The 24,033-nt window shown below is 35.7% G+C and overlaps 1 protein-coding gene across 2 annotated transcripts in view; it reads right to left on the bottom strand.

The window, feature by feature from the left end:
- Positions 1-24,033, bottom strand: part of CNTNAP2 (contactin associated protein like 2) — a 2,276,620-nt gene that overhangs the window by 1,286,182 nt on the left and 966,405 nt on the right. For both annotated transcript variants that reach the window (XM_025380223.1, XM_025380224.1), the window contains 3 exons: positions 22,148-22,332; positions 14,298-14,441; positions 10,856-11,120 (listed from right to left, as the gene is read on the bottom strand). In XM_025380223.1, coding sequence (XP_025236008.1) covers positions 10,856-11,120; positions 14,298-14,441; positions 22,148-22,332 — 594 coding nt within the window. The remainder of the gene's footprint in view (positions 1-10,855; positions 11,121-14,297; positions 14,442-22,147; positions 22,333-24,033) is intronic.

Raw genomic sequence — 24,033 nt, 5'->3', positions numbered from 1 at the left:
TTGTGTATTACAAAACTTCTCTGGGCAGTAAAACAATACACATAGAACATCCTCTTTTCCTTTCAGTTTCCTAATGGAAATAATTCTTTTAGAGACTATCAAGGGTTTATTTCCCTCATCAAGCTTTTTTATGAACAAACCATTTGCTATGTATGCCGATGGCACTGATTATCCTGCATGAAATAGGATACAGTAGTTTCTTGGAGCAAAAAAAGAGTAGAAATATACCTGCCAACAGATCTACATGTGATCCAGATTTCACATTTCCCTATAGAATATTGCATTATAAAGAATACGTGGTAAAAATGGAGAATTTATTAGCTCTATTCTGTTAACCATAGCTGAAAAGAGTGTGCTGGAAGTATAGTAAGCATATGCTGTATGGTCCTAGCTGAACCTAAGATAAAAGTGCTGGCGTCAGGATGGAAGTATGGTGGGGGTGAAATTTACTTCTCCATGTTCACACATAATGTCTCGTATAAAGTTACTCTAAAGTTTATGTTTTATTGTTTGGTTTCCTAAACAATAATATTATTGCTTGGAGTTTTCAAATAGAAGACTTCAGAGACAACATGATTTAATCATCAGTAGATGCCATTTCTGTTAACAAAGCAAGTCAGACTAGACTCCTACAATAAATGGACAGTCTCTGTTTTAACAAGTGTAGAACTGACTAGAGATCCGAGATCTTAAGTAGAAGGTACAAAAAAAATTTATTCTCTTAGTTTTCCCTGGAGTTAATCATGTCAAATGCATTCCCAAGCCTGAAGCAAAGAATAAAACTAAATTAATTTTAATCATGCACATTTATTTTTTGTATTCTGTGTGAAAAAAATAAATACAAAGGGAATATGACTAATTTCAAGGCTTTACTTCACATCATGCTCCTGAGAACACATTTTTTGGCAAATATAAACACGCTTTCATTTTATTCATGAAATAGTTTACCCAGTACAGCTCTAGGCTTTAATATCTTCCAAAAAAAATCTCTTCTTAGTATAAAAGTATAGAATTAAAATTTAAGTCCTGATCGATTTCACACACATTAGCCTCCCACAGTGAAGCAATTATTTCCTTTGAGATATTTGCTACTCTCCTTTTATAATGAATTTGGTTTACATAAACTGATGAAGATAACAGAATTGTAAAGTTTCAGTTTATAACATCTTGGTATCAGTACATTTAAAAAATCAGTCAACTGGATATTTAGAAACATGCCACAAGTAAGATATTGTGCTAAGTAAGCTCAGAGGTAGACAAAGGAAGAGTGGGATTATCTTTCTTAAAAAAACTTTAGAAGATTAAACATTTTCGAACAGAGTAATCAAATATCTGAACAATATATTAAATCATGTCAGACAAATATAAACAATAAGAATAATTTAAAATTTTAAAGGATTTGAGATGAAATGTAAATGTAGGTGATAATGTCTTTCATCTTGTGGAGTTGTTGCAAGAATTAAATGGCTTAAAACAGTTGTGTGCATTATGTTTGTTTTAACAGTAACAGGAACAGAGAAAGAACTCAATCCATAATAGCCAGTGGGCAATCTGGCTCCAGAGTCCATGCTCATAACCACTATACCCTAACAAATAGGTCTGCGATTGAAATAAACAACCTTTTTGGCAATAAGATGACCTTGATTAGGTTTTCAAGGTATGAGTTTTTGAATTAGGGTAAAGAAATAATGGATGAATGAGACATTTTAAAAGAAGGGTAGTGATTGGTAAATCTTTGCATGTGTCAGGAAAAGATAAAAGGCAAAATTTGATTTTTCTCAACGTTTTGAACTCCAGTCACCAGAAGAATGATTTTACCATTTGTATAAATGAGATAGAAAGGTTTCTCAATAATGCAGGACCTAACTTATGAGGTTATTGGAACCATAGCAAGATAATTAACGCAAAGGCTTTAGCACAGTGACAGGTATAGTGTAAGCATTCAATAGCTATTCTCTATTATCACAGTTGTCATCATAATCTTAGGATTAGATGAGAGGCATATCTGGATGGCCCTGGAGTCTCATTCTCGCCAGCCTTTATAGCAGTATAGCAAGGAGCTAGCTCAGCAGATCTGAGGGAGCACAAAAGAGAAGTTGCCTGATATCTACCAATGAGACCCAGAGGCTCTCCTTTTTTAACAGGACAACTTTTCTGGCCCTTGCCCCTAAAATTATGTACAACATTATAGATGCAGGTCTCTCGGTCCTAGGATCTTGGCTGCGGTGTTAGCTGACAAGCTGTGCTCAACCGAAGCTAAGATCTTAGGGGACTATGTGAACTTTACTACTTTTCTGCTTGTAGTTTTCCCCATTACACTATATGTTAGATTTGCATGCCAAGAAGCAATAGGAATTTGATGACAAAGAACACGAGGGTGGCTGAGATTTGGCACAGATGCGCACAAGGATTGATAGCAGCAGTTGAGATTGGGAGGTAGTTAAAATTCATGCCCAAAAGGGGAAGCAATATTCATAGGCAAGAGGAATTTACGACCTAGAATGATCAAGTCAACCATGTCAGGGTTAAAAATAAAATAGCAGAGGATTGGAATGAGGGAAGGAGAGAATCCTGGGAAATGGGAGATGAGCAGTACTCCAATATCCAGGCAGAGAACTGGCAGCAGGTTATATGTCTAGGGGTAACAAGATCTTGGCCTCTGGACAGAGGTTCAACAGTAGAGATCCAATCTCGGAAAGATGCTCAGAAAGCCAGGAAGCGCTAGAAGAAAGACTAGAAGTGATTGTAGAGAGAACAGACATCTAGGCAGGTTATCAGTATCTTTCAGAAAACATCAGAGTCTACCAATCGCTACAGTAGGAATCTAGGCACAACTGTAATTATAAAATTGAATCATAGAGAATGAATGAAAGGAAAAAAGCACTGACTGGAAAGAAGAAAGACGACTCAGAAATAGTACTCAAGAAGAAATAGGACTCAGTTCTCAGAAGTAGGGTCTGTGCTCATGTTAGAAAAGCCTCAAGGGAAATATATCAGAATAAAGTAAGTCAGAAAATGTAGTTATGATTGCAGATGGGGCCATATCCACAATTATTTCCTGATACTATGTTTACCAAAGGGAACTACTTTCTAAGCATGTTGAGTGACTCTCCCAAAAATTTCTTGTGGAAAACCTGGATGAAGAAAGAAAAGAGACCAAGAAATATATGTGGCTAAACATGATATTGAGTCTCCAAAGGAGTCCTTCTTTCAGCTGATCCCAAGTCACTTTCAGAGACTCACAGAATCTGCAGAATGCCTCCCCTAAGAAGGCTGAGTTCCACATCTAGTTACAACCAAGCAACAGATAACCTAATGAGCCTACATTCTTCCCAAATTACTTAAGAATTAAAGGCGGGGGAGGGGCCGGGCGCGGTGGCTCAAGCCTGTAATCCCAGCACTTTGGGAGGCCGAGACGGGCGGATCACGAGGTCAGGAGATCGAGACCATCCTGGCTAACACGGTGAAACCCCGTCTCTACTAAAAAATACAAAAAACTAGCCGGGCGAGGTGGCGGGCGCCTGTAGTCCCAGCTACTCGGGAGCCTGAGGCAGGAGAATGGCGGGAACCCGGGAGGCGGAGCTTGCAGTGAGCTGAGATCCGGCCACTGCACTCCAGCCTGGGCGACAGAGCGAGACTCCGTCTCAAAAAAAAAAAATAAAAAAAAATAAAAAAATAAAAAAAAAAAAATAAAGGCGGGGGAGGTAGGTGCTAGGCAATGATACTATCTCACAGTCTGAATTTCCTGCTCAAGTTAATTATCCCTGGGAATTCTCAACATGAGGTTAATAGGGGGAGTGGGGAGTGGTGTGGAGAAGGTTCCAAACCAATGACTGCTTTGTGGTTTTTTCTGATTATGAAGGTACATCATCCCTGATTGTTTCATGCCAACACTACTTATTTTGTTAACTATACTTATTTTGTTAACTATCTGAAACAAAATTAGACACACAATTGCAAAAACATCTAAAGATATATCTCTACTATGTAAATCCATATTGCTTAAATTTACCGATTACTCATTTATCCACTACAGAAGTTTCAACCTTACATGAAGTTTCAGCCCTTAACACTTAAATGAAAGATAAAGGGCCACAGTGTATATGTACCTCAAAATATCATTCTGTACATGATAAATACATACAATATTATCTGTTAACTGAGAAATATACTGGCTTTTCAGCAAAGTTAATTTGTTTCTATGTCCTCCCTGTTCTTGTCTTAGAAGCATCTTCAACTACATGCATATATTAATTTTGGAGTTCCTGAGCTATGTTCTTTGCTATTCTTTCACAATTCATTTTTATTCTCTTAGTATCAACTAGTGATATCTGATTTGTTTTCTCTTTATTTGTACAGTAAACTGAAGCTTTTGAAACATGGTCTGGTTCTCATTGGCACCTTTTCCCTCCATTTTATCCATCAAAGTTACTAAAATTTTATGGTCTACTTCTTGCAATTTTAAAAAATTATTATACACAGATACACCCAACATGTTTTATTCATCTTCCCTGAAAAAGGCATAGAACATTTTAAAAGGCTCAGAAATCTTGTAGAAACTAGAATGGAAATGGTGTCCTGGAGTGTGATTACAAATTAAAATGTCCCTTTTGCTTTCTAAAGAATAAGTCAATACCTAACATCATAAAACTCTCCCCGAGTCCTTTTTTTTCTTTCATTGTGCACTGCAATGCTTCTATTGATGTAACATGTACACCAGCATTCACTGCAGTATAAGTAAAGGTAGATTTCCACCCAGTTTGCATGATCATGGTACAGCCACACTGGGCATTGACATACAATAAAAAGTCAGTTGTGCGAAGCTACCCGGGAGCAACATAGCATTCACTCAAATGCCTTTTACTGGGTACCATGTGGCTCTCCCAGCAAGTCTATTTGTGAATTCTGGGGAATAAAATCAGCAAAATGTGTTGTAGATATGTCCAAGGATATCTTATTTCTATGTATCTATTTATATCTAGAATTCAGATCTTTATCTCACTTTTGGGATCCACTAAACAATAGAATCTATTCCTTTCCAGCTCAGTTCTAGGCTCCTAATTAAAATGAGTACAGTGCTCTATGAATTAGAATTTCTTAGGCTCTGATTTCCCCCTTATCTTTTGTATCTTAAGATGATGGATTTGCGTTTACTGGAAATTTTTAGATATCTACAAGTCCATCAAAAAGTACAAAAATCTAAAAATTACTTTTTAGCCACTTATTTTGTAGAAGTATGGTGTATGTAGATTATTTGTGAATAAAGTGATGATTTATTTATTTATTCAATGTATTCTTTTATTGAGAAAAAGGAATATGTTGTTACCTGATAGCTAGCAATAGTTTTAAGGGACAACGCTTTTATCTATCTATCTATGTATCTGTCTATCTGCCAATCATTTATCTACTTATCTAGCCAGTTATTTACCCAGGTTGAAAAATAGTTTTAAAATTACATAGATGGTGTGGAATTTGTTCAAAACGAGTTACGAATATTTTCAAATAAACATTATAGACACAACCCCAAATTTCTGCACCTGACTATAAAATGCTCCATTTGTATGTAAATGCAATTGAAATTCTGTTGAAGCTTATTATTTAAGGTGAAACTTTTAAGAAATTGGCTGTACATGTTTCTAAGTAAGGAAATTAGAATTTTTAAATTGATATAACTTATGCTATTTAATTTCCATTTGTAACATTGCTAACTAAGCCTCATACTTTTCAGAAATATCATTTTATCATCAATTGTTTTGTAGCATATTGTTTTTGATTTCTAAAAACAATTGATGTTCACTGTAGAAAGTACAGATATTAGAGAAAATACATTAAAAAGTTAGTATAATGAACTGATAACCCACCAATTAGAGATAATCACTATTAGTATTACTTATTTATTTCATTATAATTTGGAATGAAATAAAATTCCTATATTTATAATAATGACATTGAAGTCATAGTCTACTTAAGTTTTTATTAAAATTTTTATTCATAGCATTATATTTTACCATATTATTAAATTCTATTTAAGAAACACGATTTATAATGACATAATAGTATTCCACATAAAAATACACATTTTAAAATCACCTGTCCATTTTCAGTAGTTTGTTTTCAATTACTTTTGTTATTGTATATATGTTGTGATAAATATCTCTGGGTGCTTCTTTATTTTCTTAGAATCAGAAAAACTTTAATGGATCAAAGGGAAGTAACATCTTTTAAGGCTTCTAATAAATATGGTTTAAACTTGAATTAAAAAATTTATCTTGCTAAATAAGTCTCCAATTATTTTTCTGTAAAACATAATAAAATAAATCTCTTAAATTATTTGTAGTAATGCCTAAACATTTAGTTTTTGAGTTATAAGAATTTAAGACAATTTGAAATAATATCAGTATAGAACTGAATATAATTTTTCAGTAAACAACTAAAACATCAAAAATTGTATTTCAAACGAGATCTTTTTTCTTAGATGATGAAAAGGATATCTCATGGGGCAAGTTATCACTGAACTTTGGAAAATGGTATAAATTAATTTTTTAAAGAAATATTAATATGCTGGCTACATTTCCAAATGTTCATAAAGTTAAGAGCAGAGATATTTTAATTGCTTAGAATAGACACTGCTAGGACTGTTCCCAAATATATTTGCCCAGATTGAACTGGGAACTATTTCCCAGCATGCTCCCAGCCACACACTGAACCAAGAAAACTCCTACTCCTTCCTTGACACACCCAATGGAACACAATGATTTACAAAGGAAATTTTACTAACAAGCAAAGTAAATAAAACAACTCACAAGAGATTTCCTTTGGAGATGAAAATACAAACACAGATGATCTTTTCTGATTACATATTTCTGAGACAGTGTGGACACTGAACAGCCATTTGAAAATTGAAGCAATACCTACATTAACAGAACAAGGAGGTTCCAGTACTTGAGTATAAGAAAACAGATAACTTAGGACAGGACATATTCTGAATCACTTTTTGGAAAGGCTTTGTTTACACATGGAGAGAAGTTAACCTTTTTCCAATAAGTGAGAGAGAATATTAAGATAAATCACTTTCTCACCACTATAATCAATGCTGAATCACATGGTATTACCTTGTTAATATTGGCATGCGACAACTGAGTATTGTTCTAAATATCTGTATTTAGTGGCATAAAATTGAGTCATTTTGAAATAAAAACTTACTTCAAAAGGTAGGTAGGTTTTTTTTGTTTGTTTGTTTGTTTTCTTTTGCTATAATTCAAATAGTAATGTACATGAATGCTTCTTTTTACTACCTTTATAATATTATAATACTGTTCCCATAAGACAAACTTAGTTTTCCAATATAGAGTGATGGAGCTAATACTTCCAGGCAACTAAAACTTTAAAAAATTCCAACACTTCAAATAAGAAAAAGAATGTAGGTCAGGTCAGTGTTTTCCAAACTGTATTTAGGACATGAAATTATTACAGTGGGTCATGATCTTTTTTTTTTTTTTTAAGAAAAAAGCGAGAGAAGAGAAAATATCACAATTATCATAGTGTATCTAAAATAGCAAGGTAAGTTTTATTTCACTGAACTTTGTGTCAGTAGATTTTGAGTATGACATAAAATATTTTCTTACTGTACTTTGATCAAAATTATTTGAAAAACATGGTTCTAGGTCCACCTTCCCCAGGGTTTTGAATTTTAAGTTAAAATGAAAATTATGCCCAGAATGAACAGCTATTATTCATTGGAACCTTTTTGCACATGTTTAATTTTCTTTTATCATTTATGCCTAGTTAAAAGTAATGCATAAATATGTACTACTCATAAATCAGTAACTGCTGTCCTAAAGAAAGTGATATAGTGGGATAAAATCAAGGCATTTTGAAATAAAAACTTATTTCAAAATAAGTTTTTATTTCAAAATGTAGGTAGGGTTTTTTTGTTGTTGTTGTTGTTGTTGTTTGTTTGTTTGTTTTTGGCTATCCATCAGAAAAAGCTGATGTTGCAACTTGGAAAATATTTTTATGGTAAGATAACCCACTCCATAAATCCAAGACTACTACGTTTAACTGAATTTTGTAATTCAAGTCTACTGTTGATTACTAATGAGACTCTTGAAGACAGTAATCACAAGTTGGAAAGAAAGATGCAAAGACAGGGTGAACAACATATTAAACATTCTTTTACTTGTAAGATGTATTTAATATTTTAAATTAATTCCCAAAGAACAGTGTTGACCAAGATGGGAAAAAAGGTTTTTGATCCAACTGGGTTACGTTCATCCTGGACCACGGAACTTATTAAATAAAAACCAAGTTACCAGTATATATTAACAGTATCTGAGAGTCTCTATATTACCTTCTCAGTGCACTACTTTATGTGTGTACACCAAAATCTTATCACTGGTTATTTTTCTTTTCTAGATTTTCTGCATTTTCTAAATTCTTTCAATCAAAATATTTAACCAAAGGAGAAATGGACTGACATTCTTCAATGCTCATGCTGATAAGAGTAGAGTAGCTGTGATACAGATACATTTCCCTTTGTTAAAGCAAACATTAGAATCTTGAGTTAACTGTTTTCTCAGTGTTGCCACTTTACTGAATTATTTAGACATTTAATTGAATTTGATAAAATACATTAAAAGACAGAGGAAATTATCTCCTATGGTTTCCATATGTACTTGTAGATTGAATGAATGAATATAAAATATAACTTTTTAAAATGGTTGAATTTTCTTTTTTTCCTCAACTAATCTTTCTCAAATGTGAGCACTTAGTTTCCACTGTGCATGTATGTTTGTGTGTGTGTGTGTGTGTGTGTGTGTGTGTGTGTATATATATATATAAAAAATGCTTGAAGCAGTAAGGTATTTGTACTGGATTATACAATACTATGGAAATCTTTAGATTTCATATCATTTTCAATTAATTTGCACAGATTCTTGGCTAAATTGACAAAAAAAACTTCAGTCCATTTTTATCATCTTTAAGCAAATCTATTAAGGTGAATTAATTGTCATGTATTGGATTCCCTTGTTCATTCTATCTTTAATTTTCAAAATAAACACCGCTTAAATTAGGTGAGAGCATCCTGGAGTACTAAATTATACCAAATCAAATTAATACATGTTTATTGACCACTAGGGTTAGTATCTTATTCTTTCAAATATATTGGCTCCTGTTACATGGAAACCTACCAACAAATTGGGTCTGCTTAGAGACTGCAAGGAGAGAGGCCTTCATACTAATATTTTTATGTTTAGTCATCAGAAAATAATCACTAATCATAACAATATAATGTGGGAGTTTTTCAACTGTGGCAAACATTTGCTTTTGCATTTGTTTTTTCTGTTTTTCTGGTCTCTCCAGATATTTTCGATTTGCTGTAAATCTCCCTAGGTATACTTGTAAAAGAATGCAGTGATAAAATATGACTAGACATTCAAGGAAAAAGCAAAACTAATAAGCAGAAATGGAGAAAGTGAATATCTAGGTATTTCCCAATAGCTTTTGAGTTCACTAATTTAGGCACATCTCTGACATAACAGTTCCTTGTGGCTTCCTTGAATCCTTTCCAGCAATAGATCATACATTCAGGCCATACACAAACATAAAGCCTATTTTACAAGAAAATATATGTTCTATATCAGGGGATATTCTGTTAGTTCAAAGGGGTCAGAGTATTGAACTCAACAAATATGGGAGCGCACTTCTTACAGGTAGTATTCTATAGGCTAGAGACAGAAGAAAAAGGAGCATGGAGTCTAGAGGGGAAATAAGAGGGACAAAAATCATAGTGTGTTCGAAACTGTGTCAGGGATATGCATGGGGTGCCATGAGTGTATATGGCATATTCAGAAATCAGAGTCCATGGTCACCCAATTAAGCTCTCTGTCATGACTCCTTTCAGTATCTGTTACATCTGTACTAAGTGTTCAGTAAATGTTAGTTTTCTCCATATCTCCCATTTCTAAGTAGTTCTTCACTATATATATATATACACACATACACATACACACGCACACACACACACATATATACATAGTATGACTGTTGCAAAGACTATCCCAAGAAAAATAGATGAAAACAGTTACTATTTATCAGTCCAATATTGAGACTAATTTTTCTTTGTTTATAACATCTCAATTTACAATATCACCTTTCTTTGTACTGTATTTATCAAAGAACATTCCAAGGTTGTGAAGTCTATTCAAATAACAAGAATATTACCTAAGCTTCCACTTGTCATATCACTACAAAGCCAAATTTAAAATTATCCTATTTTTGGCTAAGCCAGTCTTCCATCAGTTGATACACAAATCTTGTCATTCTACCTCATATTCGCTTTTATTTTCTTTTCCAACCATTTGCATAATTTTAGCAAGATCATTTTGAAGTTCTGATTCCAGCAGTGTAATATTCCTTAAAGTTAAAATTTGTATAATCCTGTTACTAATAGTAAAAGGTACGTGAATGTTCATAAAGAGAAAATATACCAGATACCATCATGTTTTTAAAATAAACATTCTTTGTTTTCGAATATAAATTATTCACTTAAAAGAACAGCAATTTCTCTATTAAAATAAACTAGCATTGGTAAGGAATAGATTTTGCTTTTCCAATCTCAACCATCTTTCTCCTTCACCCATGCCTTGCTCTCTCAGCAACTTTCCAATTCAACTTGGAAAGTTGAATTTTCTCATTCAATCAGCACACACTGCAACCAAGTAAGTGTCTTGAAGACCTGAATTAAAACCTAATCCTGAGAATGTAACACCAGCAAAACCAAACCAAACTCCACATTAGCTTTGGAAATTGCAATCGCAGTTTCAAGAGCAAATGTCAAATAGGCTTCACTGACCTGAGGAAATATCGATTTGACTCATCTTGGTCTGTGTGATGTTGATGTGAACACCCACTTTGCTTTCAGTGAGGTCAATCTCCACATTGCCCAAATTATCCGCAAAGTGACTGAAGACCAGGAGACCGTTGGGGTTCCATGTCCTAAACTGGAAACTGACTGAGAACAGGTCCTGGTTAAGCCGTCCGGGTACCTCCAGGTAACTTGTAGCATTAAAAAAGACAGGCACTGTATAGGGTTCCACACAAGAGAAGCTCAAATTTCCCTGTAAAATAGAAAGACAGGCTTTGAGGAAAACACAGAATAAAATAAACATCCATGTAAGACCATTGATGAAGCTATAGTTCTACAAGTTTTGAAGCACAGCCCGAGCCTAAGTGAAATTCACACGCAGCAGCAGTGGATAGATTCAGTGACTGGATGCACCACCATGGATCTACTTGGAGTGTAAGACCTACTATTGAGCAGCAGTTGGCTGTCTAACTATAACAAGCAGCTTCCGCCATGGGATTGACAGCCAGACAGCCTGCTGTGATAGGCTGACGATGAGTTGTAAAGTGTGTATATGTGTTGTGGGTGTGAGTGTGAATCACAAGACTTTCTGAAGATAGCAAAGCTGCTGCTGGTCAAACATAAGTCAGGTAGAGAGATGCTATGCCCTATTCTCGGCGGTAAATGCCGACATTAACATAGTACTCTGGTCTCAGTGGGGATTGTGGTCATATGTTTGTAATTTATGAAACTGATATTTTAGGGAAAATATTTTTGGATTTTTATCTATATACCTTGTATGTACATATATACATAGATAGATATTAAGTTTTCAGCATTAATGTAATTGTGGTTATTGGAGATTATTTTATTATCCAACTCGAAATTCCATTTAAATTCCCAAGAAATGTGCTTATATTACAATGCATTAATTCCTGTGGAACTAGCAGTATAAATGGGCAAAATGGAAACAAATTTTGCAATAATTCAGGCTTTCCCCTTCTCTTCTATACACCTCCTTCTTGGTATAAACAAACAAACAAAAAACAAAAAAAGCTTTATCATTCAGTTACACTAAATTTTATATTTCATTGCCTAACTACATTCCCTTTACAGATCTAAAAATCTGTATTTGCTTCTAACTTCTTTTATCCTATCATAATATTTTAAGGAATGTAATTGGATGATATTTTCATTGGCTCTCTCTCTCTCTCTCTCTCTCTATATATATATATGTTTTTTAACAACACCTCATATATATATATACACACACACACACACACACACCAGATGCTGATTTCTTCCATTTTAGCACATTAACCATTAAATCTAAGGCAAGCTGTCTCTCTGAATTAATATTCAAATTAAATTTGCTCTGTACATTCACAGATGATTATTTTTAAATGCTTGCTTTTACTGATGAAAAGAACTGCCTATGCATAATAACTGAGATTTTATAACTGACCACATACTTCTTTTGAGGGGATTGTCTCCCTAGCAAAATTAAAGATCCTACCAGAGTAATGGTGCTGACTCTGGAGTCAGTGCATAATCAGGGAATGAGTGTGCTTGGGAGAAGAGGAGGTAGAATGAGCGCTGAGTCAATTTCACTGAAATATCAGCATTCAACATCTTTGAAAGTAAATTTCTTAAATAAACACTTGCCTTTGTAGGGTTGCTTGCAAAATGTCCTATTTGTCTCTATCCCATCTAAGATTTTCTGTATTGTTAAAATAAAATATAATTATAGAGCATAATCAAACTCACACATTGTGAATTCATAATTTTTTTTATTCTTTTATTTTTGGGGGGACAGAGTCTCAGTCTGTTGCCCAGGCTGGAGCGCAGTAGTTCAATCATGGCTCACTGCAGCCTCAAACTTCTGGGCTCAAGTGATCCTCCTACCTCAGCCTCTCAAGTAGCTAGGGCCACATGCATGCATCACCATGCCCAGCTAATTTTTCATTCAATTTAATTTATTTTTTAAATTTTAATTTTCTTAACTTGTTGTAGAGACATGGTCTCACTATGTTGCCCAGGCTGATCTCAAAGTCCTGGACTCAAATGATCCTCCTGCCTTGGCTTCCCAAAGTGTTGGGATTACAGGAGCAACCCACCATGCCCGGCTATAAATCTATAATTTATATCTTCTACTCATAAAATAAAATAACAGCGATTTTTTTCATAAAATGAGTTTTTTTCCATGTTAAACCTCAATGTTTTCATCTACAAAATGTTTGTATCCTTCTTGTAGTATTGTTCTCAGATCATCCTAAATGTAAAATATAACTTGCCTAGCACACTACCTGTTGCCTATAAATGGAGCTATTATCATTTTTCCATGTAGTCAATATACTTTATGAGAAAATTTAATCAAAGTTCAAGTTTTAATTTCTAGTATAAATTTATGATTACTTTAAGGAAATTATTTATTAAATAATCATTTGCCTTAAGTTATTGTTTTAAACTTTCTCATATCCAACCCAAACTGTTTATTTGTTCAGGCATTTTCACTTGTCAAGTCATTTGATGAAACCTTAGGCTCAAATCTGAGCAATGAGACCATCAGAGCTCTTTTAGAGCAGAATGCAAACACTCATGACATTATTCTACTTCTAGTGCATAATATCTTCTTATTGTATGGGTCTCTGGAATTCTAGACTCTCCCAAATAGGCTCTCTGCGCTAAAGCAGCTCCTGGTCTTGCAAAGCCATAGAGAACTCTCATACTAAAACTATAAACTAAGTATCTTTTAGGGATGTTGAGTAGTGTCGTTTGGAGGCAGGTGTGCTGGGGCTTTCTTTGACATTTGCTCTCCTTCCAAAATCTAATGAAACCTGGCACCAACTCGCACAAGAGGCAGACAAAAATCACAGTAAACTTCTGTGGCACAACTTTTGCTATGCAGTGGAAATCAAGCTTTATTTAATTGTATAATATTTAGTCTGGTTAGAGATTTGTTAAAAAAGGTATTTATTTACATATTCAAACAAATCATCTTTGGAAGCACAGGAGTAAATATAATGAAGTCCCTGATTAAAAAACTTTAAAAATATTAAATTAAACCATAAGCAAGTAACTTAGAGCATATGTGATGAGATATTTGAAAACATGATGCTGCCGGTTTAAGGGCTGCTAACTGCTGGGATGAAGCATGTGCTGAAGTGTATCTGTTCTCCTGCCACAAATCATCCAGAAATACTGAGTCTGACGTTCTGTGCTCCATGGGAATAAAACCTACCACCTACTTTAGGCTCGTCCCATTTTCTATTCTCAAAGAATAGCAAGTATCTACACTATTTCTGAAAACTCTAATGTTTGTTTTACATCATTGTGCCCAAACACAAATATGATGAAAAATGTCATGATTTTGTTGTTGTTCAATACTCCAAAAAACAAAAAAGTTACTTGAATTTTTATAGACCAATATTTTGAGGATGAAAATTCTTACCACATTTGAGGGCTCTAATTTCTTCCTTCTGGCAAGATCAGTAATGTTGATGCCATTGTAGTTGATGCTTTCCATGCAGCCTTTGAAATTCTTTCTACCGCTGGAACTGGGCTTGCCAGAGAAAGGGATGCCTCCAAAGGTTATCTTTGAGAAAAAGAAATTAAATGTAAACATCCACATTGTGTTGTGATAAACTAGACAAAACTATGAATACAGTCAAGGTCAAGTAGCTATACCCCAATCAAAATATACAAATATTATAGCATTCTGCCTCCAAAATCCATGGCATATTAAATTATGTTGTTGATGAAGTGTCTAATGGAGTCATTCATTCTAATAATTAGATTATAACTTGAACAAAAAAATAGTAATGATCCTGTGCAATTTTGCTGCCCCAGAGGCATTTTTTAACTTTTCTTGAGAATATTTAAAAGATTTTTTATTCAGCAAACTTCTTTTATCAAATAATATTAGACATATATTTTTATGTTTATCATTCAAAGACGTACTATCAATAAATGCCTCCAGTAAGCATGAGATAATCAGTACTAATTTAATAAGCTGATAAAACTGCAGCCCAAAGCAAGGGATATCGTATTTACCCTATGCAGACTTGTAGTCTAATGACCATGATTGTCAAAAATTCATTAGATTTATTTTGGATGTAGAAAATAGCTCAAAAAATATCATTACAATATTGATTAGGGACCACTTAGGATCTGGGAACTCAAAGTTGAACAGTGTGGGCTTAAAGATATTATAGGTCTTTTAAATCCTAAGAAATAAGATAGTGCTACTTACTGTGTTCCTCTGGCTGCTACCGCTTATAGAAAGAAAATATCTATTTCTTACATATTTTTGATCAATATATATTATAGCATTAAATCTACATGACACAAAATTGCATTTAGTATTTTCATGGTGAAGGATGATATTCACTATGAATAGTAAGTTAGTAGTAAATGAAGCCAACTGCTAAATATAATTATAATATCAAGATATACGATACTTGTAATACATATCTTTTAAATTATCATATAGAATTACCATTATCTATTTTTTTTTTTTTACTATCAGCTTCATTAAAATGCCAGAAAATATTCTGTGGTCCAACCACTTCATTTTCAATGATAATATATAACTATAAAGAATCAATGACAGCCTAATAGCCTATCATTGGTTACATTAGGGATTGGGGTTAGAACTCACTAAATTGTTAGGAATCTGTTAACTTGAGCCTGTGATGCTTTTCCAGAGCATGTTTGATGGGGTGAAATGAAAGCAATGAAAATGAAAAAAATGAAGTGAAGACATTTTTAAAAATTGGGACTTCGTATTTGAAGCATCAGTCAAAGATTCCGTGTTCTGGAAGGTCCATAAACAAATTATGTTCTATTATTTAGTGTTATGGCATCTTAAATGCTTAATTAGTTTTAGAGGGGGAACACAAATTATGAGGTGATGATAAAAATAAACAAAAGCCTCATTTAAAATAAATTATTATTAATGGTTAGCTGAATATGTATTATTTGCCACAGAGTTCACGTATAAGAAGGTAAAAGGAAAATTGAGAAAAAATGTATCCCAAAGAATCAGAAAACTACAAAGAAGAAATAGAGAGTAATCTAAAGTAGAATTATTGGGGAAATGTTTTCAACTTGCACTGAAATGAACATATTAGGTACCACCTAAGTGTACCTAGCACCAAAGGCAATCATTTTTGATACTAAAATGGAGTACTATGTCTTCTGCTTACAATCTTTTTCATCAATTTTTCCCCAACTGACAGTAATAATATCATCAATGTATAATATTATTAAACACATATTCCTCTGTGTGCATATTTCTTTAATTTGAACCTTTCACTTTCTTCAGGGGATTCAAATTATCCTTACAGTTTCTCTGCTTTTAGCAACTCTAGACACAAGTCCACCTCATCAAGGTGCTCTGGAAAAGCAATGCAGGCTCAAGTTAAAAGATTCTAACAAGTGAGTTCTGACCCCAATTCCTAAGGTAACTAATGATAAGATTAGGTTGTCATTTATTCTTTCTAGTTATAGATTCTCACTGGTGGGCCGGGCACGGCGGCTCACACCTGTAATCCCAGCACTTTGGGAGGCCGAGATGGGTGGATTACCTGAGATCAGGAGTTCGAGACCAGCCTGATCAACATGGAGAAACCCCGTCTCTATTAAAAATACAAAATTAGCTGGGCTTGGTGGCGCGTGCCTGTAATCCCAGCTACTTGGGAGGCTGAGACAGGAGAATAGCTTGAACCTGGGAGGCGGAGATTGCAGTGAGCTGAGATCATGCCATTGCACTCCAGCCTGGGCATACAGATTCTGTCTCAAAACAAACAAACAAACAAACAAACAAACAAACAAACAAATTTCTCATTGGTAAAGTAAACTGGTTGGACCACAGAATATTTGCTGACATTTTAATGAAGCTGATAGTAACAAATATTGTTGCAGTTGCCCGATTAATATTCAATTATTCCTGTGGCTCATACGATACATTTATCAATGCTCTTGCCACCCAATAACCTTGCCTCTAAAGAAATAACTGCATTAACTATTTTGTTAGCTTTCAAGTGTTCACAAAGTGTGGCAGGGACTATCGGATACCTCTACGTAGCCTTTCTTCCCACCCTCATTAGGGAAAAAATAATGCTTTTCAGCTGGGCACATTGCTCCCAGTCAATATAATAGATTATCAACTTATTTGAAGCCAGTCTTGGTCTCATGATATTTAAGTGAAAGGGCTGTATGTGATTCTAAGAACTGTCATTAAGACGGGGAGGGCACAGTCTTGCTTCTCTTCCTTCTTGCTAGCTGAAGTGCAAAGTGAAATGTTAGCAGTGGTCTTGGAGTGATTTGCAACAGGGATAGAGGAAGAGCAGGATGAAAAAGGACTGTGATCTTGAAGATTGTGGAGTGGCCATTTGAACTTAGGGCCACCTGCCTCCACTATTCTTTTATATAAAGCAGAATAAATGTGCATCCATTAAATGTAACCTATGTAATCTTAACTCACATATGTTTTTTTCTATTACTTCCTGCTGCCTCCTCACATAACCCTATGGGAAGAATGCGATTAAATTCATTTCATCAAAGGGGAATATGAATTGTCCACTGTCACACAATCATTAAAGGGCAGAAACAGATTCCATCTTGGGCTTCTCCTCTGATTGATTTTCTTCCTAGCCAGTCTGTGGTTCTGCAATGGTCAAGAGAGACTCATTCCTCTACTTCCCTAGCAGAGCTGTATTGCAAAAGATAACAGCATAATATCCACAGTGGGTGTGCTCTGAAGAACAGAGAGAATCTAGGCCAAATACCATTTTGCTGTTCTGCCCTTTGGTTTTTATTGGCTTTGCTGAGGAAAAATGAAGTGAAGTGTACCTGTGTACCACCACACCAGTCTCAGGCCACCCTGCAGCTAGCAGACTGACTGCAGGTGATGACTGGCCCACTTCTGCAGCGTACGCAGCCACAAGAGGAGGGGATGAGACAAACTCTTAGGACTAGGTCACAAAAAACGTCCACATAGGCCAGGCGCGGTGACTTAAGCCTCTAATCCCAGCATTTTGAGAGGCCGAGGCGGGTGGATCACGAGGCCAAGAGATTGAGACCCTCCTGTCCAACATGGTGAAATCCCGTCTCCACTAAAAATACAAAAATTAGGGCCGGACGCAGTGGCTCACGCCTGTAATCCCAGCACTTTGGGAGGCCGAGGCGGGCGGATCACGAGGTCAGGAGATCGAGACCATCCTGGCTAACACGGTGAAACCCCGTCTCTACTAAAAATACAAAAAATTAGCCGGGCGAGGTGGCGGGCGCCTGTAGTCCCAGCTACTCGGGAGGCTGAGGCAGGAGAATGGCGGGAACCCGGGAGGCGGAGCTTGCAGTGAGCTGAGACCCGGCCAGTGCACTCCAACCTGGGCGACAGAGCGAGACTCAGTCTCAAAAAAAAAAACAAACAAAAAAACCACAAAAATTAGCCGGGTGTGGTGGCACGTGCCTGTAGTCCCAGCTACTTGGGAGGCTGAGTCAGAGGAATGACTTGAACCCAGGAGGCGGAGGTTGCAGTGACCCTGGATCACGCCATGACACTCCAGCCTGGTGATAGAGTGAGATTTCATCTCAAAAAAAGAAAAAAAAAATATTCCACATAGAGTTACATCAACGGAGTGAACTTGTATTCCATCACTTCTTTCATCTCCAGGAATTGTGGTAAATATATGTAACTTACGCTAGCAGTGCTGTGCTGAATCCCCCTCATACTGGTTCACAAGAACCAACTGTTAAGCAGAGCTATTATTAAAACTTCCACTACATAAGCTATAAATTAAATAAATTACATGAAACACCACATTCATAACGATTCAGAATTTATCTCTACACTTTACTTTCATATAGGTTCTTGAGGTCATTTACATTTATTGCAACTATATGATGGAAATATCATATAATTGTGTGCTACTAGGCACCTCTTCCCAACTCCCGGCTCAGTTCCATATATGGTAGCATGAAATCAACCATGGTGGGAAATTTGCCCCATGAAAATTAACAACTGCTATATATCAGGGCATTCCTCTGACCGTTCCTCCCCGGAAAGAACTGGTTGTTAAGCATCCACCAGCACACCCCTACCTTTGGGCCTCAATGCCTTTGTCGTTAGTGTAGTCTGGAAGAAGAAAGGCAGTATAATTTGGGGGAAGCAGGACATTGAGTCGTCAGGTTTTGTGAAGATAACAAGACCACCTTTCTCTTCCTTTAGGCCAAAGCCTTTAAATAGTTCAGTAATGAACATTATATCATTTGTATTATTTTAACTTTGAAGCTAATTTTCATGCAGTCTGTGAGGTTTGAGTGTAGTTAGTGTGTGGATATATCAAGGAGATAAGTGCAACAAAACTAGAGACTGACTCTAATATAGTCCCTGAGGTGTTTTTTTGTTGTTGTTGTTTGTCTGGTTTTTGTTTTGTTTTGTTTTGTTTTTGAGATGGAGTTTCGCTCGTGTTGCCCAAGCTGGAGTGCAATGGCATGATTTTGTCACACTGAAACCTCCGCCTCCTGGGTTCAAGCGATTCTCCTGCCTCAGCCTCCCAAGTAGCTGGGATTACAGGCGCATGCCACCATGCCTGGCTAATTTTTGTATTTTTAGTAGACACGGGGGTTTCATCACGTTGGCCAGGCTGGTCTCGAACTCCTGACCACAGGTGATCCACCCGCCTCAGCCTCCCAAAGTGCTGGGATTACAGGCGTGAGCCACCGTGCCTGGCCCAGTCCCTGAGGTTTTTTCTAAACAAATAAGCAAAGGGAGTCCCTTTCCAGTAAGAGAAAAGTGTAGCAATATAAAGGTAGGCACAGCCACTTTTATTACATTTCATGCCAATAATTGCAGTCTCTAAGGGGACAGTAATCTGTCAGTAGCCAGAAATGTTAAGTCTACCCTGATTCTTTGTCAGTTAATTTAAATTTCTTACTAGTGTTTTTGTCTAATAAGTCGGTCCCGGGTATTTTAGTCTATATCTGCAGCTCTCAAACATGGCAGTGTATATAGATGGGCTTCAAGGTGTCCATGAAACTGCTGATCGAATATAGAAAGTGTTATGTGTGCATGAATATTCATAGACTTCATCACACACTCAACAAGGTTTATGACCCCAAATTTTTAATTTGGTTTTTTGAAAATTAGAATTATATTTCCTCATTCCGAATGTTCCAGAATTTTCACCTCTTCTATGGTACTTCAAAGTTTATTAATGGAGGATGAATAATTCATCTTTAAGATCTCTCATACATTGGGAGACAAGTCACATGAGCCAAGATACATACTAACTTAGAGAAGATAGAAATTTCAGGGATTTTCACATACATTTTCTTTTAACAATCAGTCTGCTTTTAAGAGATTTTTTTGGGGAGAGGGATACAATATTTTCCAATAACCTTAAATTCATTTAATGTTAATAAAGTCTCCATCAATGTTTATATAGCATATTCTATTCTTAATTTTTTATTTAGGAATATATATCATATATTCATATTGCAAAAAAATAGAAACTATTTAAACATAAAGAAAATAGAAAATACAGCTATTAATCCTGTGTTTTCCATTTATTTTATGATAAGCATATTCTCTATTCCTAAAAAATACATAAATATACATAACAGACACATATATACATGAATACACCCACAATTTCAAAACTGGGGGCCAAGGAACATGAAGATGGTGCATAAAACTAATAGGGGTGCCATAGTATGTTTGAAATTTTTAAAGAAAACACAACAGTATTTGACACCTTTTGGACATTGTGTGAAACTCTAGCTTAAAGTAGTTTACTGTTCCAGTATTAGATAATGTGTCATTCCTTTTAATTATGTGCTTTTTGGATTTGGTCATTACTCTGATTTAGACAGAGTATCATGTAAGTTAAAAGTGGAACAGAAAATTAGGATACCAGTGGCAAATCTGATCCCCACTCTGATAGACATACATAGCACTCATCCCATTAGTAATAATTGCTGTTGTTTAAGAATGAAATAAAAATCTACTTTCACTTTTATTTTATGTTTATTTCTCGAAATGGCTACCAAAGTCTTAGGATGTAAATTTTTAAGTTGTTTGGACCTAACGGCTCAGGACTGCTGTGGAAAAAGTTTGAAGACACTAAGGGCTATGTGAACAAAGAAAGTGTGGAAACTTCCAGCTAAGTAATAGCATTGCATCCCTTTTATTTTACCATTCTGCTGCTTTTGCATGTCTAGTGTTATCCTTTTCTCCTAGGATGTATAATACTGTAACAAACATCTTTTTTTCTTTTTTCTTTTCGAGGCGGAGTTTCGCTCTGTTGCCCAGGCTGGAGTGCAGGGGCACATCTCGGCTCAGTGCCACCTCCACTTCCCGGGTTCAAGCGATTCTCCTGCCTCAGCCTCCTGAGTCGCTGGGATTACAGGCGCGTGCCACCATGCCTGGCTAATTTTTGTATTTTTAGTAGACACGGAGTTTCACCATGTTGGTCAGGCTGGTCTCGAACTCCTGACCCTGTGATCCACCCGCATCAGCCTCCCAAAGTGATGAGATTACAGGCATGAGCCACCGCGCCTGGCCGACAAACATCTTAAAGAGCTCACCTACATATATGATTAACAGTTTTAATGGATATTTTAAGGTTGAATTGCTCTCCAAATAATTTTAAAATATGATATACCTACTCTTAAGCTATGGGAATATATTTTTATTTATAAAAACATGATCAATGATTATTTTTAATCTCTAATTATTGAGAAGATAATATATGTCTTTGTGTTCATAGACAATCGTTTTAAAATAGTCTATATTTTACTTTATTGCTTTGTGATATTGACTCTGAGAAAACAGAGCTTGACAAAAGACCCATCTACAGTCATGTGTTTCTAAATGACTTAATATAAACCAGAAACTAGGATTTCTTATTCAATACTTTATAATAAATATTAGACAACCCTCTGTATATAATGTACTTCACATTCTCAAGAATTGATAACATGATTAACTATAAATGAAAGGATTACAAATTAAATTTATTCTGAATTTACTAAATGACCTAGATAGCACAGTCCCTCTCTTCAAATTATTACTTTAGTACTAAGATTTGTATAATATTTCGAGTACTCATGATTATAAATTTAGAAATAAAATGAAACAAATTAATTAGGTTTTTAAAATTGTCAGTGTCTTTTTGTTTAGAGAAGAAAATAAAAATGGTGTAAGTCGTAACTTAGTTAACAATAATACAGTACAGTAGGAGAGTGACTCAGTTGCTCGACATTTTATCACAATTTCTACGTCATCATGTGTACCTCGTAGTCCAAGTCCAGGTAGTCAAACTCTCCGTTGGTGCGGAAGTGCTGCATGCTCCTGTCCAGCGTGAGGTTAATGCTCCGCCCCTGGCGCTCAATGACCACGGAGTGCCAGTGGTGGTCATCCAGCAAACTTCCGGTCATCACTGATGTGTGGCCATATATGGGGCCAAGCTGGTTGCTTCCTGCGTACACAGGAGTGAAAAAGAAACAACGCAATGACACTCTGGCCAACACTGTGAAGCAGAAGGTCTTTCATTTACTGCCCCTAGAGGCTGACATTCCATCAAAGCTCTACCCATTCGAGTTAACCTGGGATACCAGTAAGTAATGACACTTAAAAATACTTTATGTTCAAAGTACATACAAGTTATTAAAGATGGAAAAAAAGTACTTTTTTAAAAAGGGGGAAAATGAGTGTTTTATGACGGTGCAATGAATTCTGCTAAATTTTGGTAGGTTTGTTATAAAGTCAGTACCACATGGGCTTTTACACAAGTCTGCTGGGTTCTGATGCTGGCTCCACTGTTAGCTTGGGGTCCAGGGCAAGTTGAGAATGCTTGGTCTCCATTTTCTCATATATACAATAGGGAAGATAATAGTACCTGCTTTGTAAGGTTGCTTGAGGATTAAATGAGTTACTATAGGCAAAGAATTTAATACACTTTCTGGCATATAGTGAACATAACTGTTACCTGTTAATCTTTTATTACTGTTATAATTATTATTAAGACCACACAGCGTGACCATTTTTAATTTTCGTTGACTCCAAAAGCCATTGTTGTAAAGAGAACACTATGTGATTGTTAATGGCATAGAAAATTTACTTCTTATCTTTTAATTAAAATGATAACATTAAGAATTATATGTGTAGTATCTAGTTTTGAAATAAGATCTCCATAGCAACACAACTATAAATACAAGTAAAAGATTGTTAGAATCCAACATGTTTATTAAGGTCGCCCCTGGATACAGTTTACATATTTTGTTTCATCTATGTTGTCTAACACGTATTGCTTTTTATGGTGAGGCAAAATTAATCACTATAAAAATATATTGGCCGGGCAGTGGCTCAAGCCTGTAATCCCAGCATTTTGGGAGGCCGAGACGGGCGGATCACGAGGTCAGGAGATCAGGACCATCCTGGCTAACACGGTGAAACCCCCTCTCTACTAAAAAAATACAAAAAACTAGCCGGGCGAGGTGGCGGGCGCCTGTAGTCCCAGCTACTTGGGACGCTGAGGCAGGAGAATGGCGTGAACCCGGGAGGCGGAGCTTGCAGTGAGCGGAGATCCGGCCACTGCACTCCAGCCTGGGCGACAGAGCGAGACTCCATCTCAAAAAAAAAAAAAAAAAATATATATATATATATATATATATATATATATATAAAATAGGATTTCAGAATAAATAACATAATGGAAATAAGAGATAAACAATTGACTGTCACATTAAATTCTTCCTTTCCTTTCCTTTCCTTTGTCCTTTCCCCTTTCCTTTCCCCTTTCCTTTCCTTTCTTTTCCTTTCCTCCTTCCTTCCTTCCTTCCTCTCTTTCTTTCCTCTCTTCCTTTCCTTTGCCTCCCTCCCTCCCTTCCTTCCTTCCTTGTCCTTCCTTCCCTCTCTCCCTCCCTTGTCCTTCCTTCCCTCTCTCCCTCTTCCTTCCTTCGTTCCTTTCTCCCTTTGTATGCTAATGCCCCCATACCTTACATTTTCTATTATCTTCCTAGAACATCTTTTCTTCATTTATGGTGATGAAATAAAATGTTGATGTGTGATGGTAAATCAGTGCATATGTGTAAAATGAAACAAGGAAAAGGAGAGGGAAAAAAGGAGGAAGAGGAAGAGAAAGAAAGAAAATTCAGAACTATCTTAGTGAAAAGGTCAC

Source organism: Theropithecus gelada, chromosome 3 (genome assembly GCF_003255815.1).
Source record: "Theropithecus gelada isolate Dixy chromosome 3, Tgel_1.0, whole genome shotgun sequence".
Taxonomy (NCBI): Eukaryota; Metazoa; Chordata; class Mammalia; order Primates; family Cercopithecidae; genus Theropithecus; species Theropithecus gelada.
Note: the sequence above shows the minus strand (reverse complement) of the source record. Positions and strands in the feature narration are given on the sequence as shown.